The 19658-nt window shown below is 38.1% G+C and overlaps 1 protein-coding gene and 1 non-coding gene across 2 annotated transcripts; both read right to left on the bottom strand.

Moving 5' to 3' along the window:
• Nucleotides 1-2649: 2649 nt before the first annotated feature.
• LOC140963026 (uncharacterized) lies at nt 2650-4002 on the bottom strand. Its single transcript, XM_073422225.1, has one exon. The coding sequence runs from the start codon at nt 3837-3839 to the stop codon at nt 2781-2783; it is 1059 nt and encodes a 352-aa protein (XP_073278326.1). The 5' UTR covers nt 3840-4002; the 3' UTR covers nt 2650-2780.
• Nucleotides 4003-15761: 11759 nt separating this feature from the next.
• Nucleotides 15762-15869, bottom strand: LOC140963695 (small nucleolar RNA R71). Its single transcript, XR_012172740.1, has one exon. It is a non-coding gene; the product is annotated as a small nucleolar RNA R71 (small nucleolar RNA).
• Nucleotides 15870-19658: the final 3789 nt, after the last annotated feature.

Raw genomic sequence — 19658 nt, 5'->3', positions numbered from 1 at the left:
TTATAAATCTAATCTTTTTAGAGTTTGAGCCAAAAGTAGGATAAAACAAAGATGTGTATGATTTGGTGCGTAAATGAATCAAAAGATGCAAAATGTTTTACTTTTTTTTTTATCTTTTTAGAATAGAGAGCGTTGAGTTTGAACTGATATCCCAAGTCGGGGGCTCATGCACGTGGACCAACAACCTCTTAGTAACTAATTGGCGAAAAATCAGAATTTTTTTATTTGGGAGGACAAAACAACGAATAAAACTACTATGATTAAACCACTAACATAATAAAATAGATCAATCTCAAAAAGAAATCGATATGTCTTATAATCGATATCAGAGTCAAGATCCTGAACTCAATTATCACTGATCGCGAGGAAAACAATTATTGACAGTGAGAATGTTGATGCACAATAATTGTCTCTGTTTTATAGAGCAATCGAAATGTGGCGCTTGAGCTGCTATACAGTTTAACAGATTTGAGTTACGCCATTATACCGTCTATTACTTTGGGTAAAACGGCAAGTGATCGATCTTACATAAATCACCAAAATCATAAAAAGACAAATATACGTGACCAAAAATACAATTTCTCGAATATGTTATCATGGAAAACAGTTTGAGGATCAGCTGGATTCATCAAAGTAGAAAAAAAATAGAAAATGTTTTTGGGTAGTGCAAACAGAAGTTATTACAAGTGAATGCTCGTTGTAACTAATTGGTTCCCCGACTTTTTGGTAGTTGCAAACCAAATTGAAGTACACTTATACCGAATGGGGCATGACTCGCGAGGATTGGGTTGAAAAGTAATTAATAGCGTGAAACCTGCACGATTCATCCCAAATCACGGTTTGCTCGAATGTCATTCTCACAGTTTTTTTCATGCTACCCACATAGATAATATTCTTACTCACTCAACAGATGACATGTGTCCTGAGTGGATAAGTTATTATCACTCAGCACACATGTAATATGCTGAGTGAATGAGGACACTACTCATATGAGTAACATCTACGAAGACCCTTTTCATTACGTGGAAAACTTTTTATGCTTCCATGGCCTACTTATGGACACATTTTTATGGATATTTTCTTATCCTTTAGACCAAATGTCGTCGATTACCGTGTTTTCATTTATAATTTGGGATCAAACTGTTTTGAACCTTCTTTCGTTAGGTTCTAACGATGAATTAAAATCGAAGAATAAATGCAATTGTAGTTCATGAGTCGACGAATCTTTTGATACGTTACTAACCAAAGGGATTGAGGTTTTGTATTGGTTTTGCGCTTTATTACTACATATTATTTTTATTCCTGAGTTGATTCTTTGCTGCTTTTTTATTATCATAGTGGCCAGAATGTATTTCACTCGACTTTCAAATGATTTCGTTTTCTTTTTTCTTTTATCCAAGTGAAAAAGTGCCGTTTACCCTATGACATTAATCCTGAGGGATTTAAGAACTCAACAGTGACAGTTGGAAATACATACTCTCATTATAAAATCACGTAATAATTGGCTTTAACCTAAGGTCACCTGTAATTAAAGGTGAGAAAAAATAATGAATATTCCGGTATTCCGTACGATTATCGTACCGCAAAATATAGTACATATCGAATTTAACGATATATCGTAAATTTCGATACGGTATGATATCATACCGAGCTTTTGGTATCGACATTGATACGACTCTAAAAAAATTTATACCGAAATGCCCAAAAAATCATATATTCTAAAAAGTATAATATAATATCAATTTCAGTATCGGTTTGACACTCAAAAAATTTCGATATTTCGACGTGAATAACAACAATTTTGTTTTAATTTCGGTATAGACTGTATATACCGACACCGCATCGAAATTTCGGTATAACAGATTTTTTTGATACGAACGGTATGGAATTCATGTCATATTGAAATTTTGGTATACCAAAGACAATACGATATTGATATTTATTTTTCGATACCAAAATTTTTCGGTACTGTTTGTGTTTTCCAACCGTATCGAACAAGCACATGTAATATAGTATGGAAATAAAGCAAAAAGGCCTCATTTACACTTCAATTTTCCAACTTTATACCGACCCCCACAGTCCACGCCAAACATTACTCTAAGGTTTAGTACACAAACTTTTTCCAAACTAATTTAGTTGGAAAAATAATTAATATCAATTATACCTGTGTTCTTATTTCCACTCCACATGATAATACATTCTATGTTCCTTGTTCCAATGCTATCCATCATAGAAAACTCCAAATCAATGTCATGTGAGGATTTAAACAATATTCAGTAGTATCAACTCCTCAAGTATAAATAGACATGTCAAAATAGGCTAGTGAGATGAGCAGACCACATATTTTAGACGGCGTTACAGATCTTGTCAATTTTGTGTCTAATTTGGTGGAACGGACTTAACAAGTTTTGACATTTCCAAATATAAAGTTTGTTTATGTATAATTCATATTCACCAATCTTGCTAGCACAAAACAACTAAAGAAGTGAGACAAAGGTCTTTAGCGTAGCGGTCGTCTCGTTGTAAATATAGCGACGACTCGGGATCGAGTCTCGTTCCTCACACCAAAAAAAACACAAGTAAAGAAGTTCTATAACTCAATATTTTCAGTACAGAATGAACATGTCTTATAATATGTATGATTAGATGATATAATGTGAAATGTACGTAACGTGAATTTTTTAAAAATTAATTATAACCAAAAAAACACATTTTATGTTACATTGTGCGTGTGATTGATATCGACGGCAGATATTAAGCCACGTCACACTCGAATTTAATCACACGGTGTACAGAATCACAAAGCAAGGAAGAACAGCCCTTGGATTAAACACCAACAGCTCCTCCCGGAACCCGCTACTGCCCCGACCCACCAACGAATCGAACCCGGAATCCTCCTTGTCCACTATACCCGGTTCGGACCCTACCCGGCCAGCCACGACCCGACAGACAAGCAAGGCCCGTTTCACGCTCATGAACCCGAACTCCTCCTCGATGTCCTCCGGTATCGTCACGTGTGCCGTCCAGCTTGTCGGGAACGTGGAGATTCCGTCCATCTTCGAAGAGAATCCAGACCTGATAATCCCGCAGACGCAGCAGTACTGGTGGTTGCAGATGGTGGAATCCGATAGCTCACATATGAAAGTGGTGCAATGAAATCTCAGCAGCTCGTTCCCGTCTGCAATGCATCTTTCGTCCCTCGATGGCTTGATCTTGGTAGCTGCTTTCGACTTGACGAACTCTCTGTACTCTTCGAACTGAGTTAGGATCTTTGTGCTGTTGTGAATCTTCAGGATCCGGTGGATGGTGGGGCATCTTCCTTTCTCCGGCCAACCCATTTTAAATATGATCCGGACGATGTTCTCGCCATCGACGAGCTCCGAAACCGGGTGCTTCGCAGACTGGTGCTGTTCAAGAAGAGCCAACTTCTGGAAGATTTCTCCACAGATTGTACACGGGAAGATATCATCAGCAGGAAAGAATGAAGGATTATTGATCAGTACAGCGCTGTCATTTTCTTCCGTGGGGAAGACAATGGCCGGAGGATTCAAACGTAAGGATCTAGTGGAGGAAGAGGGAGATGGAATCGAGGGCGGATGAGGGATCGGATCAGACGAGGAAGAAGGGAGGAAAAAGACTAGGCGTCTGAGGAGAGAAGCAAGTTTTTTACTCGGTGGGGTTAGCTTCTTCTTGAAGTTGGAGAAGGAGGAAGCAGGGGAGAAGAGGTGGTGGCCGCTGCGGCCCTGGTGGCGGCGGGAGGTGGTGAAGAAGCAGCCGAGATGGAGGAGGAGGACGAAGAACGAGAGGAAGTTGGAGAAGAATGGAGGGATTTTAGCCATTGGAGGAGCTAGTAAAAATGGATCGAGTGCTTCACTGTAAATGATCAGTGGAAAAAGGATCAAGAAATGGAAGAATAAAGATAAAGGTGGTTGAAAGGCGACTTCATGGATTCTCACAGTATCAGAAATCTCTGGTGGACCATCAATTGGTAACCCTTTTTTCTTGTCATCGAATTATAATTTTTTCTATGCTGCCACCTCTCCAAAATTATTATTATATTTATTATTCACGTTTTATAAAAAAGTAATTTTATTATTATCAGTGTTCACTACAAAAATATATTCAGTTAACAAACCATCGTTAAATTTTACGACGATTTTTAATAAAATCGTTGCTTTTTAAAAATTAACGACGGTGTATTAGAAACTATCGCTAATTTAGCGACAGTAGACCATCTTTATCTACGATTTTGACAAAATTTCAAAACCGTCGCTAAATTAGCAACAGTTAATATTGAACTGTCGCTAATAGCGACGGTTTAGAATAGCGTTGGTTAAAAATCAACGACATTTCAGAATAAACTGTCGCTATTAGCAACGGTTTTATAAAACGTCGCTACTAGCTGTCGCAAATTATCTATAAATACACCCCTTTCGGCCCATTATTCTTCCACACCTCTTCATTTTTTTTGTTAGGTAATTTTAGTTTCGATTTGAGTTAAGTGTTTTAGTTTCATTTTTGTGTAAATTTCCGAGTGTTGGTGAGATTATTTAAAAATATGTACAAATAATTATAAACTAAAATTTTTTTATTAAATTTTAAAATATAATTTTTTTTTAAAAAAACACTAATTAGCGATAGTTTGTATCGAAAACCGTCGCTAATTTACGACGATGTTTTACAAAAATAATCACTAATTAGCGATAGGTTTTGACTAAACCGTCGCTAAGACAGATGTTGAATTATTCAGTCGCTAATTAGCGATGATTTATATATAAAAAAACTATCGTTAATTAACGACGGTTTAGCTAATCAAAACCGTCGCTAATTAGCGACGATTTTTGAAAAACTGTCGCAATATGCTTGCGACGGTGACTTTAGCGACGATCTTATGTTCCGTCGCTAAAACCGTCGTTAATTTGTTTAGCGACGGAAAAAGGTTAATTTGCTTAGCGACGATTTTTCCGTCGCTAAAACCATCGCTAATCGGAAAAATTTTTTTGTAGTGGTTACCCACTTTATCAAATGATATAACATGATGTAATAATGTAATTCGAATATTTTAAATTGTACAACTAATTAAATATCTTATCCTAATAGCTTTTAAAGTAGGAATGATTTTCAATCATCACCAATCTCAATCCGAATAACTATACTACCGTGCAACTTATGAGAATCAAATATTTGACATCAACTCTGATATTAATTGTATTATCATAATCTTACATCTTTTACAAAAAATTATAATTTATGATAAAGTTTCTGCTCATAATTTTCAAAACGGTCCATTAGTAGCTCATGTATACTACTTGTGAAGGAGCTTAATTTTTATGGAGCTGAACAAACAAATTTAGGAACTATTTCACTTAAAGCTCAAATAATGATATCTTGTTTGAGTACTTAGTTCGAATTATCCATTTATTTGTATATATTATGTTGGGTGCAGTAATTGTTCATGCTTGGTAGAGTGATCGAACCGTAGTGTTTGATCTGCAGTGTGGTTTAAAAATTTGAGTTGCACCAATACCACAAGCTATAACTTTTGGTAAAGCGGCAAACGTTCGGCCCTAACATATTATAATGGCTATTTATGTTCATTAATTATTTTATAGATTGTATTTGGTTTGAAGTTAATATTTTGATTACCAGTGTCGGTTATGTAATTAAAGTTGTATGATTTTTTTTATTATATAAATAAATAACATAATATTCCTTCTACGTTTTTCCTTTTTTGCATTACCGAAAGGATATTACTAAAAGAACTTTGGTAGTTACAAACAGTTTGCAAAAACCCATTTCTACAGGGTTTACCTCTGGCCTACCGAAACTTCTAGCATAACTCAACTTAACAATCTGTACAGAAAGACTATTTTTTTCAGTTACAAGTAGTTCTTAAAGAAATAATCTAGCACATTTTGATCCTCATAATGATTGAATAAAGCTTTAAGTGTGTGCTACAACAACTCTTGATCAGTAGGACTTTCAAAGGCTTAGTAATTCAATAGCTTCTTTAGCGTGAGATCGTCAATCTGGTTGAAGAATGTTGCTCTTAACTTTTAAAGAATAATCATGAATGGCTCATATTCTTATTGTTATGAGTTCAGTGAGGTTTAATGTGCCTACCTGGTTTAATCTTGAGATAACAAACTGTTAGAGTTCGTTCCTTATCTTGTTGATCGTTCTTGGACTTGCTCAATGTTCATGCATGCACACCAGATTACTCGCATCTCACGCTACTGAAGAGAGTGCAAGAGTATTTATGTGGTTCGGCGGAATTCGCCTACGTCCACGGGAGAGCAACAAATCTTTATTGATCAAAATGGATTACAAGTACAAAGCCTTTGAAAAAAAACCCAAAAAGAATACAAAGAGAAGAAGCTATTAAATTCCTTCGAAAGGCTGCTGATCCTTCCTCTCCTTTCCTTCGTTTTGTTTTCCTCTGTTACTTCTTGATTGTTATGTGAGTTGTGTGTTTCCGTGTTCTCTCTTTCCCCATTTATAACTGCCTTGACTTCCATCAGTTGACTCCCAAGTTTGTTTTCCCTTGGTAATTAGATTCCAACCTGTAAAACCCGAGATTTTGTACAATCGTGATCATATCTTTTATTAATGTGATTATACTAGGATGGTGTAATCTTGGATATTAATATTTAAATCATTCAGAATATAAGATTTTTTATTTAAGGTTATCTAAGTTGTGTAGATAATTTTATCGTGTGCAGAATTATGAAGCTCGAAATTAAGATAGTATTATTTATTTTTCAACTTGAATTTTGGGATGAATAAATCTATCACAACCCAAGAAATTAAATAAGAAATTTCGAATATAAGCAGATAAAGATTGAATATTTGAGTTGATATTGAGATACCGGGATAAAAGATCAAGCAAAGGATAATAAAATACCTAGAATTCGAATTCAATAGTGTACATAAGATGCAAATTTCGAATTTATAGGGGATGAAAGATTTAGATTTCGAATATCACCCACTATCACGATTATATCATGATTCTAGATGAAGATTTGATTTAGAGTTCAAACGTACTATAACTCTCGATCACGATAGCAGCCAATCCCTATAAATAAGAGGACCCTATAAGCTCGAAAATTACACCCCATATCACACCAAATTTTCGAGATTTTTTCCTCTCTAGTCTCCTTAGGATTTTCGAGTACATCGAAGCGCTGCCGCCGTCCAGCCGTCGAAGTAGGAATTTCGAAAATTCTAGTGCAGGAAACACCTAGTTTTCACGTTTTCTTTCATCAAGAATTTAAAATAAGTGGCTTGTTTTAAATTTGAATTTCGGTGCATGTATTTTTGGTTTTTGTCAAAAATTCGGTCGAGTACAATTCTTCGTCTATACCCTTCTGGTTACGATTTTTGGCATGAGTAATATTTTGACACTGTGAGAATTCAACTTGATATGGGTGGGAATTCCAACCATACGTACCCTTACGCGGTGGGGGATATAACCGCTATACGGCCTCGTCCCCTTAGAGGAGTAAAAATTAGGGACTGATATCAGTAAACCATTGAAAGTAGATGAATCTCAGTGTCGGGTTAATGATGTGCACGTGGTATGAGTTATGTTTGCATGATATATATGTTTTCGAAAATTGCATGTTTTATTGTGCTCGAACGGCCCCCACTTGCTGAGTATTTTCCCAAAATACTCACCCCTTACAACTTTCCCCAGATAAATCCAAAGAACAGGTTGAGGAAGAGGAATCCGAAAAATTTTGGGGCTGGTGAATTTTTTTTATTTTCGAGATTGGTAGTGAAGGGATTTTCGAATTTTAGAAATTTAAATTTCATGTAAGACGTTTCCGCAAATTTATTTTATTTCAGTTGTAAAGACATTGGTATATTTTTGAGATTTATGAAATAAACTGGTTTTCGGTTTATACTGTGCTACGAGGCTGGTTGTTTTTCGATTGTGTGATTGATGAACAACGCCGATGTCGACTAACCTCGGTTTCGAGGCATGACATTTAAGTGGCATCAGAGCCGTCAGGTTCATAATTCGAGTGGAAGAATCGACTTTCGAAAAAAAAAATTCTGTGGAATTTTTACTCGAGACCAACGCTACCCTCTCCAAAACGGCCCAACGATCGATTTTCACCACTTTGTTGTGAGGTAGGAGTCGAAATCGCGAAATTCCTTCGTTTAGGCCTCCGAAACCCCGTTTTTGCCGTTTTAGAAAAGTTTCGTAACCCCTATAACTTTTCGTAGGAAACTCCGAATTCGATTCCGTCAACTGTTCTGGAATCCTCTCAACATATGCTTCGAATCCATATGTCTATCTCAAAACTTTCCATTTTTGGAAATTTTCGAAAATTTTTAATTTTTCGGTACCCTACTCTATTTGTTCTTGATATTTTATTCTGTCATATTTATGATATTCTGAGCATTTCCTTTTTTTTTAATTCAGGAAATGGCTCCACAGTTCCGCACCCGTGCCCAAGCTGCCATCCACATGAAGCAGTTTGCCCTTGATAATCAGTCGCGCCTAATAAAGCGACTTAGAGCCAGGTTAGGCGAGAGAAAACGGGAGATTACGACCCTAGTCACAGAAAAAGAGGAAATACGGGCCCAATTTAACAACGCAATCTATCAGGGAGAGCTGGTGAGGGGAGATAACATGGATTTGATGGATGGCATAGAGCACGGCTTGTATCGAGAGAAAAAGCTACAAGAAGATATCAACCGGTACCGAAAGGAATTGGAGGAAGAAAAACAACAAAATGCCATGAGCAAGAAAAGACTGGAGAATTTAAGTGAGGCTATGAGCAGCCTTGCAAGTGTGAGCCAACATCTGACTCAGCAGGTTAACACTCTGAAGAACAAGAGCAAACAAGATAAGGCAGATCATGAGCAGAGCCAGCAGCATACCAGGGATCTGTTGGACGAGGCAGAGGCAGAGGCAGATATTCAGGAGTTGAAGACGCAGGTGGCGCAGCTTAATGGAGAGAATGCCCAGCTCACTCATATGGTATAGCTACTTCAGGAAGAGGAGCCAGAGGAAGAACCAGAGGAGGAAGAACCCGTAGAGATAGCGGTGGAGCCTGTAGAGGCCGTTGGAGATGGAGAGATAGTAGAGTAGAGCATTTTAGTAGGCCATGCTTAGTAGTTTATTTCCATTGTTGCTACGTTTTTTTCTTCTTTTAAAATTCAATACATTGATTTATTTCCTTTAGATTGGTCATGTTCATTTTAATTCTTTTGAGAAATCAATAAAATATTTTATTTGTTCCATTGATTTCAATTTATTTCCGCACAATTTTTTGCATGAACTCTACTCGTACAACAAATTCTTAGAACTTGTAATTGTAGGAAATGGCCGGCAGATCCCTGAGACAGAACCGCAACCCGTGTTATGCTAATACCGACCGTGAAGGTAGACAGGAGGATGGACAGGGAAATGGACCCCCGCCTGTAGTCAACCTAAGCCGAGCTGATCTCATGGCCATAGCCACCATTGTGGCAACAACGCTGCAAGGGTTGGGAAACCCAAACGCCAATCAACCACCACCTCCACCACCACCAAATGGAGTCAAGTACCACTATGAATCACTCCGCAAGAACAGGTGTCCAACCTTCAGTGGAGCTGCTGACCCTGAAATTAGCCAGAGTTGGCTAAAAAGCGTAGAGACCCAGCATCGACTATTGGAAGTTCCCGAGGCACTAAAAGTGGACGTGACTGTGCTTTTCTTGGAGGATAGAGCAGGTAAGTGGTGGGAAGCAATCTCGCCAGCCATGACAGCTACAGGACCAATCACATGGCAGCAATTTCAAGAAGCTTTTCTAAAACAGTATTTTCCAGCCGAAGTCAGACTGCAGAAATTGAGTGAGTTCGAAAATCTCACTCAAACTCCGGATATGTCAGTTGTAGAATACACCTCCCAGATCAATGCCCTTGGATCTTATGCTCCGGCAATCATGGCGGACGAAGTTTTGAAATTACATCGCTTCAAAAAGGGATTGAACAGCAGGATCCAATCAGCTCTAGCAGTCTACCAACCCGTCAACTTTGCAGACCTGATGGGCGCGGCTATCCGAGCAGAAGCTGATATTCGTCGAAGAGAAGGGGAAAACAAAAAAAAGCGACCTCTTAGTAGCCAACATCCTCAAGGCAGGAAAATTTTCAAGAGGCCCAATCAGTCAGGTGTACCTCTCCCAGGGCAACCTCCCGCCAGTAACTATGAAGGACCCAAACCGTGCCCAACGTGTCATTTCAAACACACAAGGGAGTGCCGAAGAACTAGTGGTGTATGCTTCGGATGTGGGAAAGCGGGGCACCGAATTGCCGAATGTCCTACTGCCGCCAATCAAGCAGTCGGGCCCAACAAAGGAACTGGGTCGAATGTGGGAGCTAACCCCAACAAACCGAAAGAGAATAAGCCTAATGCCAGGGTGTTTGCCATGACGCAAGAGGAGGCAGACGACGCAAGTGATGTCGTGTCAGGTACCATATTTATTCAGCAAGTGCCTGCTTATGTGTTATTTGACTGTGGTGCTACACATTCTTTTATGACTAAAAGATTTACTAAGAAACTAGGACTTAAGCCCGAATCACTAGATGAACCTTTTCGAATAGCCACACCGACATGTAAGGCCATCGAAACTCATGAGATTCACAGGGACTGTATAATCAGTATCGGTAATCACACTTTCAGCGCAGACTTAATACAATTAATTATGGTCGACTTTGACATCATTCTAGGAATGGATTGGTTAGCCAAAAATAATGCAATGGTAGAATGTAAAGGGAAAAGATTTAAATTCCGAACCCCGAAACAGGAAGAGATCGTGTATCACGGTAAATCCAAGAAACAAAAATCACTCATTTCCGCTTCCCAAGCATGAAGGGCCATGAAATCCGGAGAAGACATCTACCTAGCAATGATCAGCGAAGTGCAAGGAGAAGTCGAACTGAGAATAGAAGACATCCCGATATTATGTGAGTTCCCGGATGTTTTTCCAGAAGAACTCCCAGGGACAGTCCCGGACCGCGAAGTTGAGTTTGAAATTAATCTGGTTCCTGGTGCAGAACCAATTTCTAAAGCACCTTACAGGATGGCGCTAGCTGAACTCTAGGAGCTAAAAGAGCAACTCCAAGAATTACTGGACAAAAAGCAAATTCGACCTAGTGTGTCCCCATGCGGAGCACCAGTACTCTTTGTAAAGAAGAAAGATGGGAGTATGAGATTGTGCATCGACTATAGGGAACTGAACAAGATCACTATCAAGAACAAGTACCTCCTCCCGAGGATAGACGACCTATTTGATCAGATTAAGGGAGCCGCAGTCTTTTCTAAACTGGATCTGAGGACTGGATACCAACAACTCAAGGTCAGGGCGGAAGATATCCCCAAAACAGCTTTTCAGACAAGATACGGACATTATGAGTTCACAGTGATGCCTTTTGGGCTGACCAACGTGCCAGCAGCCTTCATGGACCTAATGAATAGAGTGTTCAAACCATTCCTGGATCGGTTCATAGTGGTATTTATTGACGACATCCTCGTCTATTCTCCCAATGAGAAAGATCACGAAGAGCACCTCCGCCTTGCACTGCAGACCTTGAGAGAGAAGGAGCTCTATGCTAGTTTAAGAAATGTGAGTTCTGGCTAAAGAGTGTATCCTTTTTAGGACATGTGATCTCTGAAGCAGGAGTATCAGTGGACCCAAGAAAGTCGAGGCAATTACAGAGTGGCCAAAGCCTAAGAATGCCAACGACATCAGGAGCTTCCTTGGACTGGCAGGTTATTACAGAAAATTCGTCGAAGGTTTTTCCTCAATCGCCATACCACTGACTAAACTCACTCAGAAGAATTCTAAGTTCGTCTTGGATGAAGGTTGCGAGAAAAGTTTTCAGACATTAAAAGAAAAGCTCCCATCCACACCAATACTAATCTTACCCACTGAAGATAAGGAATTCACCATCTACAGTGACGCATCTAAGGAAGGTTTGGGATGCGTACTCATACAAGAGGGAAGAGTGATTGCCTACGCATCAAGGCAGTTGAAACCGCATGAGCAGAACTACCCTACGCATGACCTGGAGCTAGCAGCAGTTGTCTTTGTATTAAAAATTTGGAGGCACTACCTCTATGGCACCAAGTGTAAAATTTTCACAGATCACCAGAGTCTCAAGTACCTATTCACCCAAAAAGAACTGAACATGAGGCAAAGGCGGTGGATCGAACTACTGAAAGATTATAACTTGACTATAAGTTACCATCCAGGTAAAGCGAACAAAGTGGCCGATGCTCTGAGTCAGAAAAGTGGAAACAAAACCACTCTGGCTTCACTCTCCGCTCGGCCATGTCTGCGAGAAACCGTCAAGTTAAACCAAGACAGAGACCCTGAACTAAAGAAACTTAAGGGACAAGTGGAAAGTGGGAAGTCTCAGGATCTACAAATCGATGACAATTGAGTCTTATGGATGAAAGGACGACTGTGTGTGCCAGACAACGATAACTTTTGCCAAGAAATAATGTCAGAAGCACACAAGTCCAAATTTTCAGTCCATCCAGGGAGTACAAAAACGTACAGAGATCTAAAGAGCAATTTTTGGTAGAATGGAATGAAAAGAGACGTGGCAGAATTTGTCGCTAAATGCCAAGTGTGTCAACAGGTCAAAGCAGAACACCAGCGACCTGGAGGATTATTGCAACCGTTGGAGATACATGAATGGAAATGGGAACATATCTCCATGGACTTTGTGGTAGGGTTACCGAAGACGAGGCAAGGTCAGGAAGGAATATGGGTAATTGTTGATAGGCTTACAAAATCCGCACACTTCCTACCTGTACGAATGAACTACAATTTGGACAAGTTGGCCACACTGTATATGGACAATGTTGTACGACTTCATGGAGTACCAGTGAGCATCCTGTCTGACAGAGACCCAAGATTCGTCTCACGTTTTTGGAAGAGCTTTCAGGGGGACATGGGGACGAAAGTGACTCTTAGTATGGCCTATCATCTACAAACCGACTGCCAAATCGAGAGAACAATTCAAACCCTGGAAGACATGCTGCGAGCCTGCGCCCTAGAATTCAGTAGCAACTGGAGCAATCATCTATCCTTGATCGAGTTTGCTTATAATAACAGCTATCACAGCAGTATTGGGATGGCTCCATACGAAGCTCTGTATGGGAGGAATTGCCGATCACCTTTATATTGGGATGAAGTGGGAGAAAAAGCAATAGTAGGACCCGAGCTCGTACAGATAACATTAGACAAGGTTACAGTAGTCTGAGAGAAACTCAAGGCAGCTCAAGATCGACAAAAGAGTTGGGCAGACCTGAAAAGAAGTCCAGTAGAATTCAACATTGGCGAGAAGGCTTACGTAAAGGTCTCGCCTATGAAATGAGTGGTCTGATTCAGTAAAGCTGGGAAGTTGAACCCTCGTTATGTGGGACCCTTTGAGATTTTGGAAAAGTGAGCACGCTAGCATACAGATTGGCACTGCCACCAAGCATGTCTAGAATTCACAACGTTTTCCACGTGTCTCAACTACGAAAATACATCTCGGACCCAAGCCATGTGTTGGAAGCAGAACCGCTCATGATCGAAAGTAACTTTGGAGAAGAGCTGAAGTACGAAGAAGTTTGATAGGCTCGTAATAGTTAATATTTTATTTTCATATTTCCCATTATTCTAACCTCCGATATATTTAATTGATACATTTTTATGTAATTTTATTGTAGGAGGAACTTTTATGGTCTTGGAGTAAATTTGAGTTAAAAAGATGATGTTTATCACATTTGAAGTTTCCAAGATAGAGTTTGAAAGAGAATGACCAAACCAAAAGAGGTCCTGGAACAAGACGTGGCCACGCCTTGTGATTATGTTTCAGCGGCCTAAAATTGCAAGAAAAGAAAAATCTGATTTTGTGTGTGCAAGATTTGAAAGAATTAAGGAAACTAGATAAAATAATATATATTATTTTATAATTTTAAGATTTAGAGTTAATTAGAGATTAGTGGGCTTTTAGCAAAGATTGGAGACCCAAAAAAAGCCACTGCTCACGAGAGGGACAGCCGCAGCACAAGAATTAAAAAGATCTCTCCAACCAATTTCCAATATCACGTAACACAAGTACAAGGGAGGCGGCAGAGAAGATTTTTCATCCAATCACTAACAGCTCACGTGGAAGGCAAAGGATTTTTTGTGGTGTTAATTTTCCTTTGAATTTAGTTTTCATACTTTTGTTTATTTTTCTTTATTTAACTTTAATGGAGATTGTATATCAAACCATGTTAGGCTACTTTTCTTAGTCTGATTCAAGGGATAGTCTACTATTTTAATTTGATCACCGTGAGGTTTTTGCACTTTAATTTAATATTTGTGTTTTGTTCAAGTATTCGTTGATTTATTATTTTATTTATATGAATGTTATACGTCAATTAATCTGACAATTTAATTTGATGTATGATTTTCTAATGCTAACCATGAATTCAGTGATCCGTAATTGTCATGAACGATTGGTACATGAGTAGCAATAGGTTAGATGTGGTGTGCTATCATAACATGTGTAATTTAAATAAATCGACAGAACTAGATATTCCAATTGCAGCTATCTCGGTTGTTAGATTTTAGGATTAACTATTTTCACGAAACTAAAATGCTATCTTTAATTAATATGGAACGCTATCGTGCCCAGTTGATTATTGGTAAGTTTTGACTGGATGCTGGGTTTGGTCAATTAATTTAGGAAAACACAAGAATTTTAGCGGCTATCCCTATTATTCTATGGTTAATTGCTTGGAATAACATGAATAAATTATTGGTTAACCGATGAACAGTGAGACAATTAAATAGTAGAATCTCCCTGAATCAGTATGTTCTCGTAATAAATTCTTCACTTTATTCTCGTCGATTAATTCTCAATTCTAGATTCAGTATTTTTTCTTGCTTGGTAATTTTAGCTTTGGTTATTTTATTTAGTAATTATCAAAACAAATCCCCCATTTTTATTTTTATTATCAAAAAAAAAAACAAATCTACCGTTCCCTGTGGATTCGACCCTACTCACCATTACACTCGTTTTTAGTTAAAATAGTAGGAATTAATTTGGTGGTCAACGACAGCACACCAAATTTTGACGCCGTTGCCGGGGAACGGTGCAAGGTTAGTTTCTTTTGAGTCTAGTTATTTTATTTTCTTGTATGCCTCGTTCTTCTCGTACAGGTAAAGTCGAAGACAATCCAGAAATCGAGAAGACAGCTAAGAGATTGAGAAAAGAAACAAGATTAAGGCGTGAAAAGCAACCATCACCACTATCTCCTGATTTGAACGCATCATTGGAGTCAACAGACACTGAAAGAGAATCCGAACTTGATCTTAAGACAGAAAGAAGTGAAAGTGACCAAGAAGAAATGGCAGGACAAGCTCAAAGAACACTCAGGGAGTTAGCTAATCCTAATGTAATTCAACAGTCATTATGCATTCAATTCCCTACTACTGATGCTACTTTTGAATTAAAATCTGGCTTGATTCATTTATTACCTACTTTTCGTGGTCTTGCAGGTGAAGATCCCCATAAACATTTGAAAGAGTTTCATATTGTTTGCACAGCCATGAAACCACAAGGGATCACAGAGGAACAAATTTCACTACGAGCTTTTCCATTCTCTTTAGCCGAAAAGGCTAAAGATTGGCTCTACTACCTGCCTTCTGGATCCATAACAACTTGGGACAATATGAAACAACGATTTTTGGAGAAATTCTTCCCAGCTTCGTGAGCAGCTAATATTAGAAAAGACATTTGTGGGATTAGACAGCTGCATGAGGAAACTTTGTATGAGTATTGGGAGAGATTCAAGCAATTGTGTGCCAGTTGCCCACAACACCAGATTCCAGAACAGCTACTAGTTCAATATTTTTATGAGGGACTCTCGCTCTTTGATAGGAACATGATTGATGCTGCAAGTGGAGGTGCATTGGTGAACAAAACGCCTCAAGAGGCACGAGCTCTAATTTCCAACATGGCTGCCAATGCACAACAGTTTGGTACTAGGCAAAACAACCCTCCACGACAAGTCAATGAGGTAAGTGTTACTCCTATCGATCAAAAGTTAGATTCTTTGACATCTCTTTTGGAAAGATTGGTTGCAGGACAAGTGCAACAGGTAAAAACTTGTGGTGTATGTGCTATGGTGGGACATCCTATAGATACGTGTCCGTCACTACAAGAAGATCCCCCACAACAAGTTAATGCAATCGACGGATTTCCTGGACAACCTCAACGCCGATACGATCCATATTCTAATAGCTTCAATCCAGGATGGAAAGATCACCCGAATTTCAGCTATAGGAATCAAGGAGGTCAACAGAGATATCCACAACAAAATTATCACAAACATCCGTCACCTGCGCAAGCCTCTAACTCAGGTATGTCCCTAGATGAAATTGCGAAGGCCGTAGCTGAGAACACTCAAAAATTTCAACAGGAAACGAGGGCTAGCATTCAGAATTTGAGCACTCAAGTGGGACAGTTGGCGACCTCAATTCACAAGTTGGAAGCACAAAATTTAGGTAATCTACCTTCTCAGACAGTGGTGAATCCAAGGGAGAATGTGAGTGCAATTACTTTAAGAAATTTTAAAGAAGTTGAGGTTCAAGAAATTGGGGTACAAGAATCAGCCAAGCAAAAAGAAGAGAATGAGATAAAAGTTGATGATAAAATAATAAATCAAGATGATGCTCTGAAAGGTAAGTTTTCTCCTCTATTTGAGTATAAACCCATCCCCCCATTCCCTCTTGCATTGAATAGGAAATGTGAAAGTATTAAGGAGTTGAATGACATTATTCGTAGAGGCGAGGTAAATATTCCTTCATTAGATGCCATTAAACCAGTACCTCGTTGTGCAAAATTTTTAAAAAAATTGTGTACTACATAGAAGGGAAATAAGTTGAAGGGCTGTAAAAGAGAAAAGGTAGGAGAACATGTTTCTGCTGTTATTCAAAAAACTATTCCTATCAAATGCAGTGATCCAGGTATGTTTTCTATCCCTTGTACTATTGGTGATACTAGACTTGAAAAGGCTATGTTGGATTTGGGTGCTTCTATCAATGTCATGCCTGATTCTGTTTATAATTATTTGGAACTTGGACCTCTGACTGAAACCGACATTGTGATCCAGTTGGCTGATAGGTCCACTGTTTATCCTAGTGGTGTAATTGAAGATGTTCTTGTGAAAGTTGAAAATTTGGTTTTTCCTGCTGACTTTTATGTGCTTGACATAGAAAATGATGATTTAAACAGTCAAATTTTGCTAGGAAAACCATTTTTGAAAACTTCAAAGTCTGTCATAAATGTTAATAGTGGTACCCTTACTATGGAATTTGATGGTGAGATTGCTAAGTTTAATATTTATGATACCATGAAATATCCTCTTAGTGAAAGCACTATTAATACTCTTGATATCGCTAATCACTTGTCACAAGAAAATTCCAAATTCGTGGATAAGAATGATTTAGAGGAGATTATTGAAAGACATGTTGAAAATTCTAATACTAGATTTTCTCTCTCTGATTCGGAGATATCTAAAATTGAGCGAAGACTCCCTCCAGATCAACCCAAGCATGTAATCATGAAAAAAGGAGGAAATATTCAAGGGATAGAGATCTCCAAGAAATTCAAAGAAAACATGCACATGCTGAAATTTGCTATGAAAATATTCAAGCGAGATAAAGTGGACAAAGTGACCATCTATGAACCACCATGAGCAACAAAAAAGAATGAATGTCGAGCATAACGACTTAAAAAAATTGCGCTTTTGGGAGGCAACCCAAATTTTAGTTTTTGTTATTTTTTAATTTGTTCCAGTAGAGGTTTTCGCACAAGGTGTGGCCACGCCTTGTTAAAACACCTCTACTGATATAAAAAAAATTTAAAAATTTTGGTTACAGCAGAGGTTTTCGCACAAGGCGTGCCCACGCCTTGTTGAAACACCTCTACTGAAAAAAAAAAACGCAGTATATGTCTTTTGACAAGGCGTGATCACGCCTTGTGAGAAAACATCTTCTGATTTTGAAAAAAAAAATATCATAATTTACGTTTGTTTTATCTAACCTTATTTGATCTCATCCCTTTCACATCTTCTCTCAGCAGCTTCCATCATCGTTCCACTGTTTCTCCCACCGCAGCAGTAGATGATGTTTCTTTACGATGCTCATCATTTTTCAGGGGAGTTCTCTAACTTTTCCTACTATTTTATCGTTTTAGTTGAGCATCTATTTTTTGTCATTTAGGACAATGCCAAGTTTAGGTGTGGGAGTTTTTGATTTGATTGTGAGAAGTTTGACTTGACTGTGGGATTTTTGATTTTTTTTATTTGATTTTTAGTATTTTGATTTTTTTGCATTTTGGGTTTAAAAAAAAAATCAAAAAGGTTGTGACGTTGTTAGTTCCAAGCACCTAATTCATTTGTTATCTCTTTCTTCTGAATCCTGATTGCTTCCGATGCGAAAAAAATGATGCTTTCTTTGCGTGCAAATGTTTTTGCATTCTCACTTTTGCATTATGAATAATTTGCTCTTGATGATAGTTATATAGGTCAAGTGTGTTAGATTTAACACAATTGCTATATTTTTTTCTTTGGTGAGCTTTGAGCCTATGAGCAATCATGATATCATGCTCCATTTTCTTTGATTGTGTGTTGTCATTGCATTGTTAATTTTTCTAGAACTTGCATTGTTATACATGTCTTTGTCAACACTTTGTGGTGGATTAGGTGCATAGACAAAATGATAAGGGCACTAGGTTCAAACCATTTTCTTTCGCATCATATGAGCCATTCTTTAAGCCTACCCTGATTCATAAACTCCTAGTGAACCAAGTTTGAGCCTCAGCCTTTTTCTTTGAATAAAAATAATCACATTACAAGCCGTGATAAATCTTTTTTGTTGGTTATCCCCCTTTTTTGAACCTTGAATTGGAGAATCATGTAAACTTTTCACAAATAGCATCACTCAATCCAAAATAGTGTGAATTGTTGGAATTTAGTCAATCTCGAATCCTTATAGTCACCGTCTACAAAAANTAGAGAAGTAGACGAAGTGAGAAAGAAAAGAACAAAAAAAATGCTCTTGATGTTATAATGAGGTTGAAGATGTTATTATTTGGATGCAATTGTTTTTGTGAAAAGTGCATATGATTTCTCCAATTCCATAGCTCATTGTTTCCTTTTATCTTACCTTACCCCTAGCCACGTTACAACCCATTTATAGCCCTTTTTGTTTGTGTATTTTAATTCATTCATTTAGTGGAAGGATGTGATATATTTGCAAACTTATGGTAAAAAATTTCAATGCATTTGACATGAGAGTTTGTTGATATATATCCTAGACACTAATGAGCGGAATGAGCGAATCTGTGAGGAGCTGCTAAATCCCATGCATTTTAATTTTTACACATTCTGATTGCAGTGATTGTTCATGATGTTATTTTGTGAGATTCTCTGAAATTAAAATGTCTTGTTGCATGAAAAATGTTTTGGATAAGTAGAGGAAGCGGAAGAAGGACGAAAAATTGAGATAATGAGTTGATCTATTTTATGCTTGAGGACAAGCATCGTTTAGGTGTGGGAGATTTTGATAGGCTCGTAATAGTTAATATTTTATTTGCATATTTCCCATTATTC

The sequence above is a fragment of the Primulina huaijiensis genome, chromosome 17 (genome assembly GCF_012295235.1).
Source record: "Primulina huaijiensis isolate GDHJ02 chromosome 17, ASM1229523v2, whole genome shotgun sequence".
NCBI lineage: Eukaryota > Viridiplantae > Streptophyta > Magnoliopsida > Lamiales > Gesneriaceae > Primulina > Primulina huaijiensis.
The sequence above is the reverse complement of the archived record's forward strand: the minus strand, read 5'-3'. Positions and strand labels throughout refer to the sequence as shown.

Coding starts and splice junctions, on each gene's coding strand:
- LOC140963026 (XM_073422225.1), bottom strand. CDS start 3,839: ATGGCTAAAATCCCTCCATTCTTCTCCAACTTCCTCTCGTTCTTCGTC.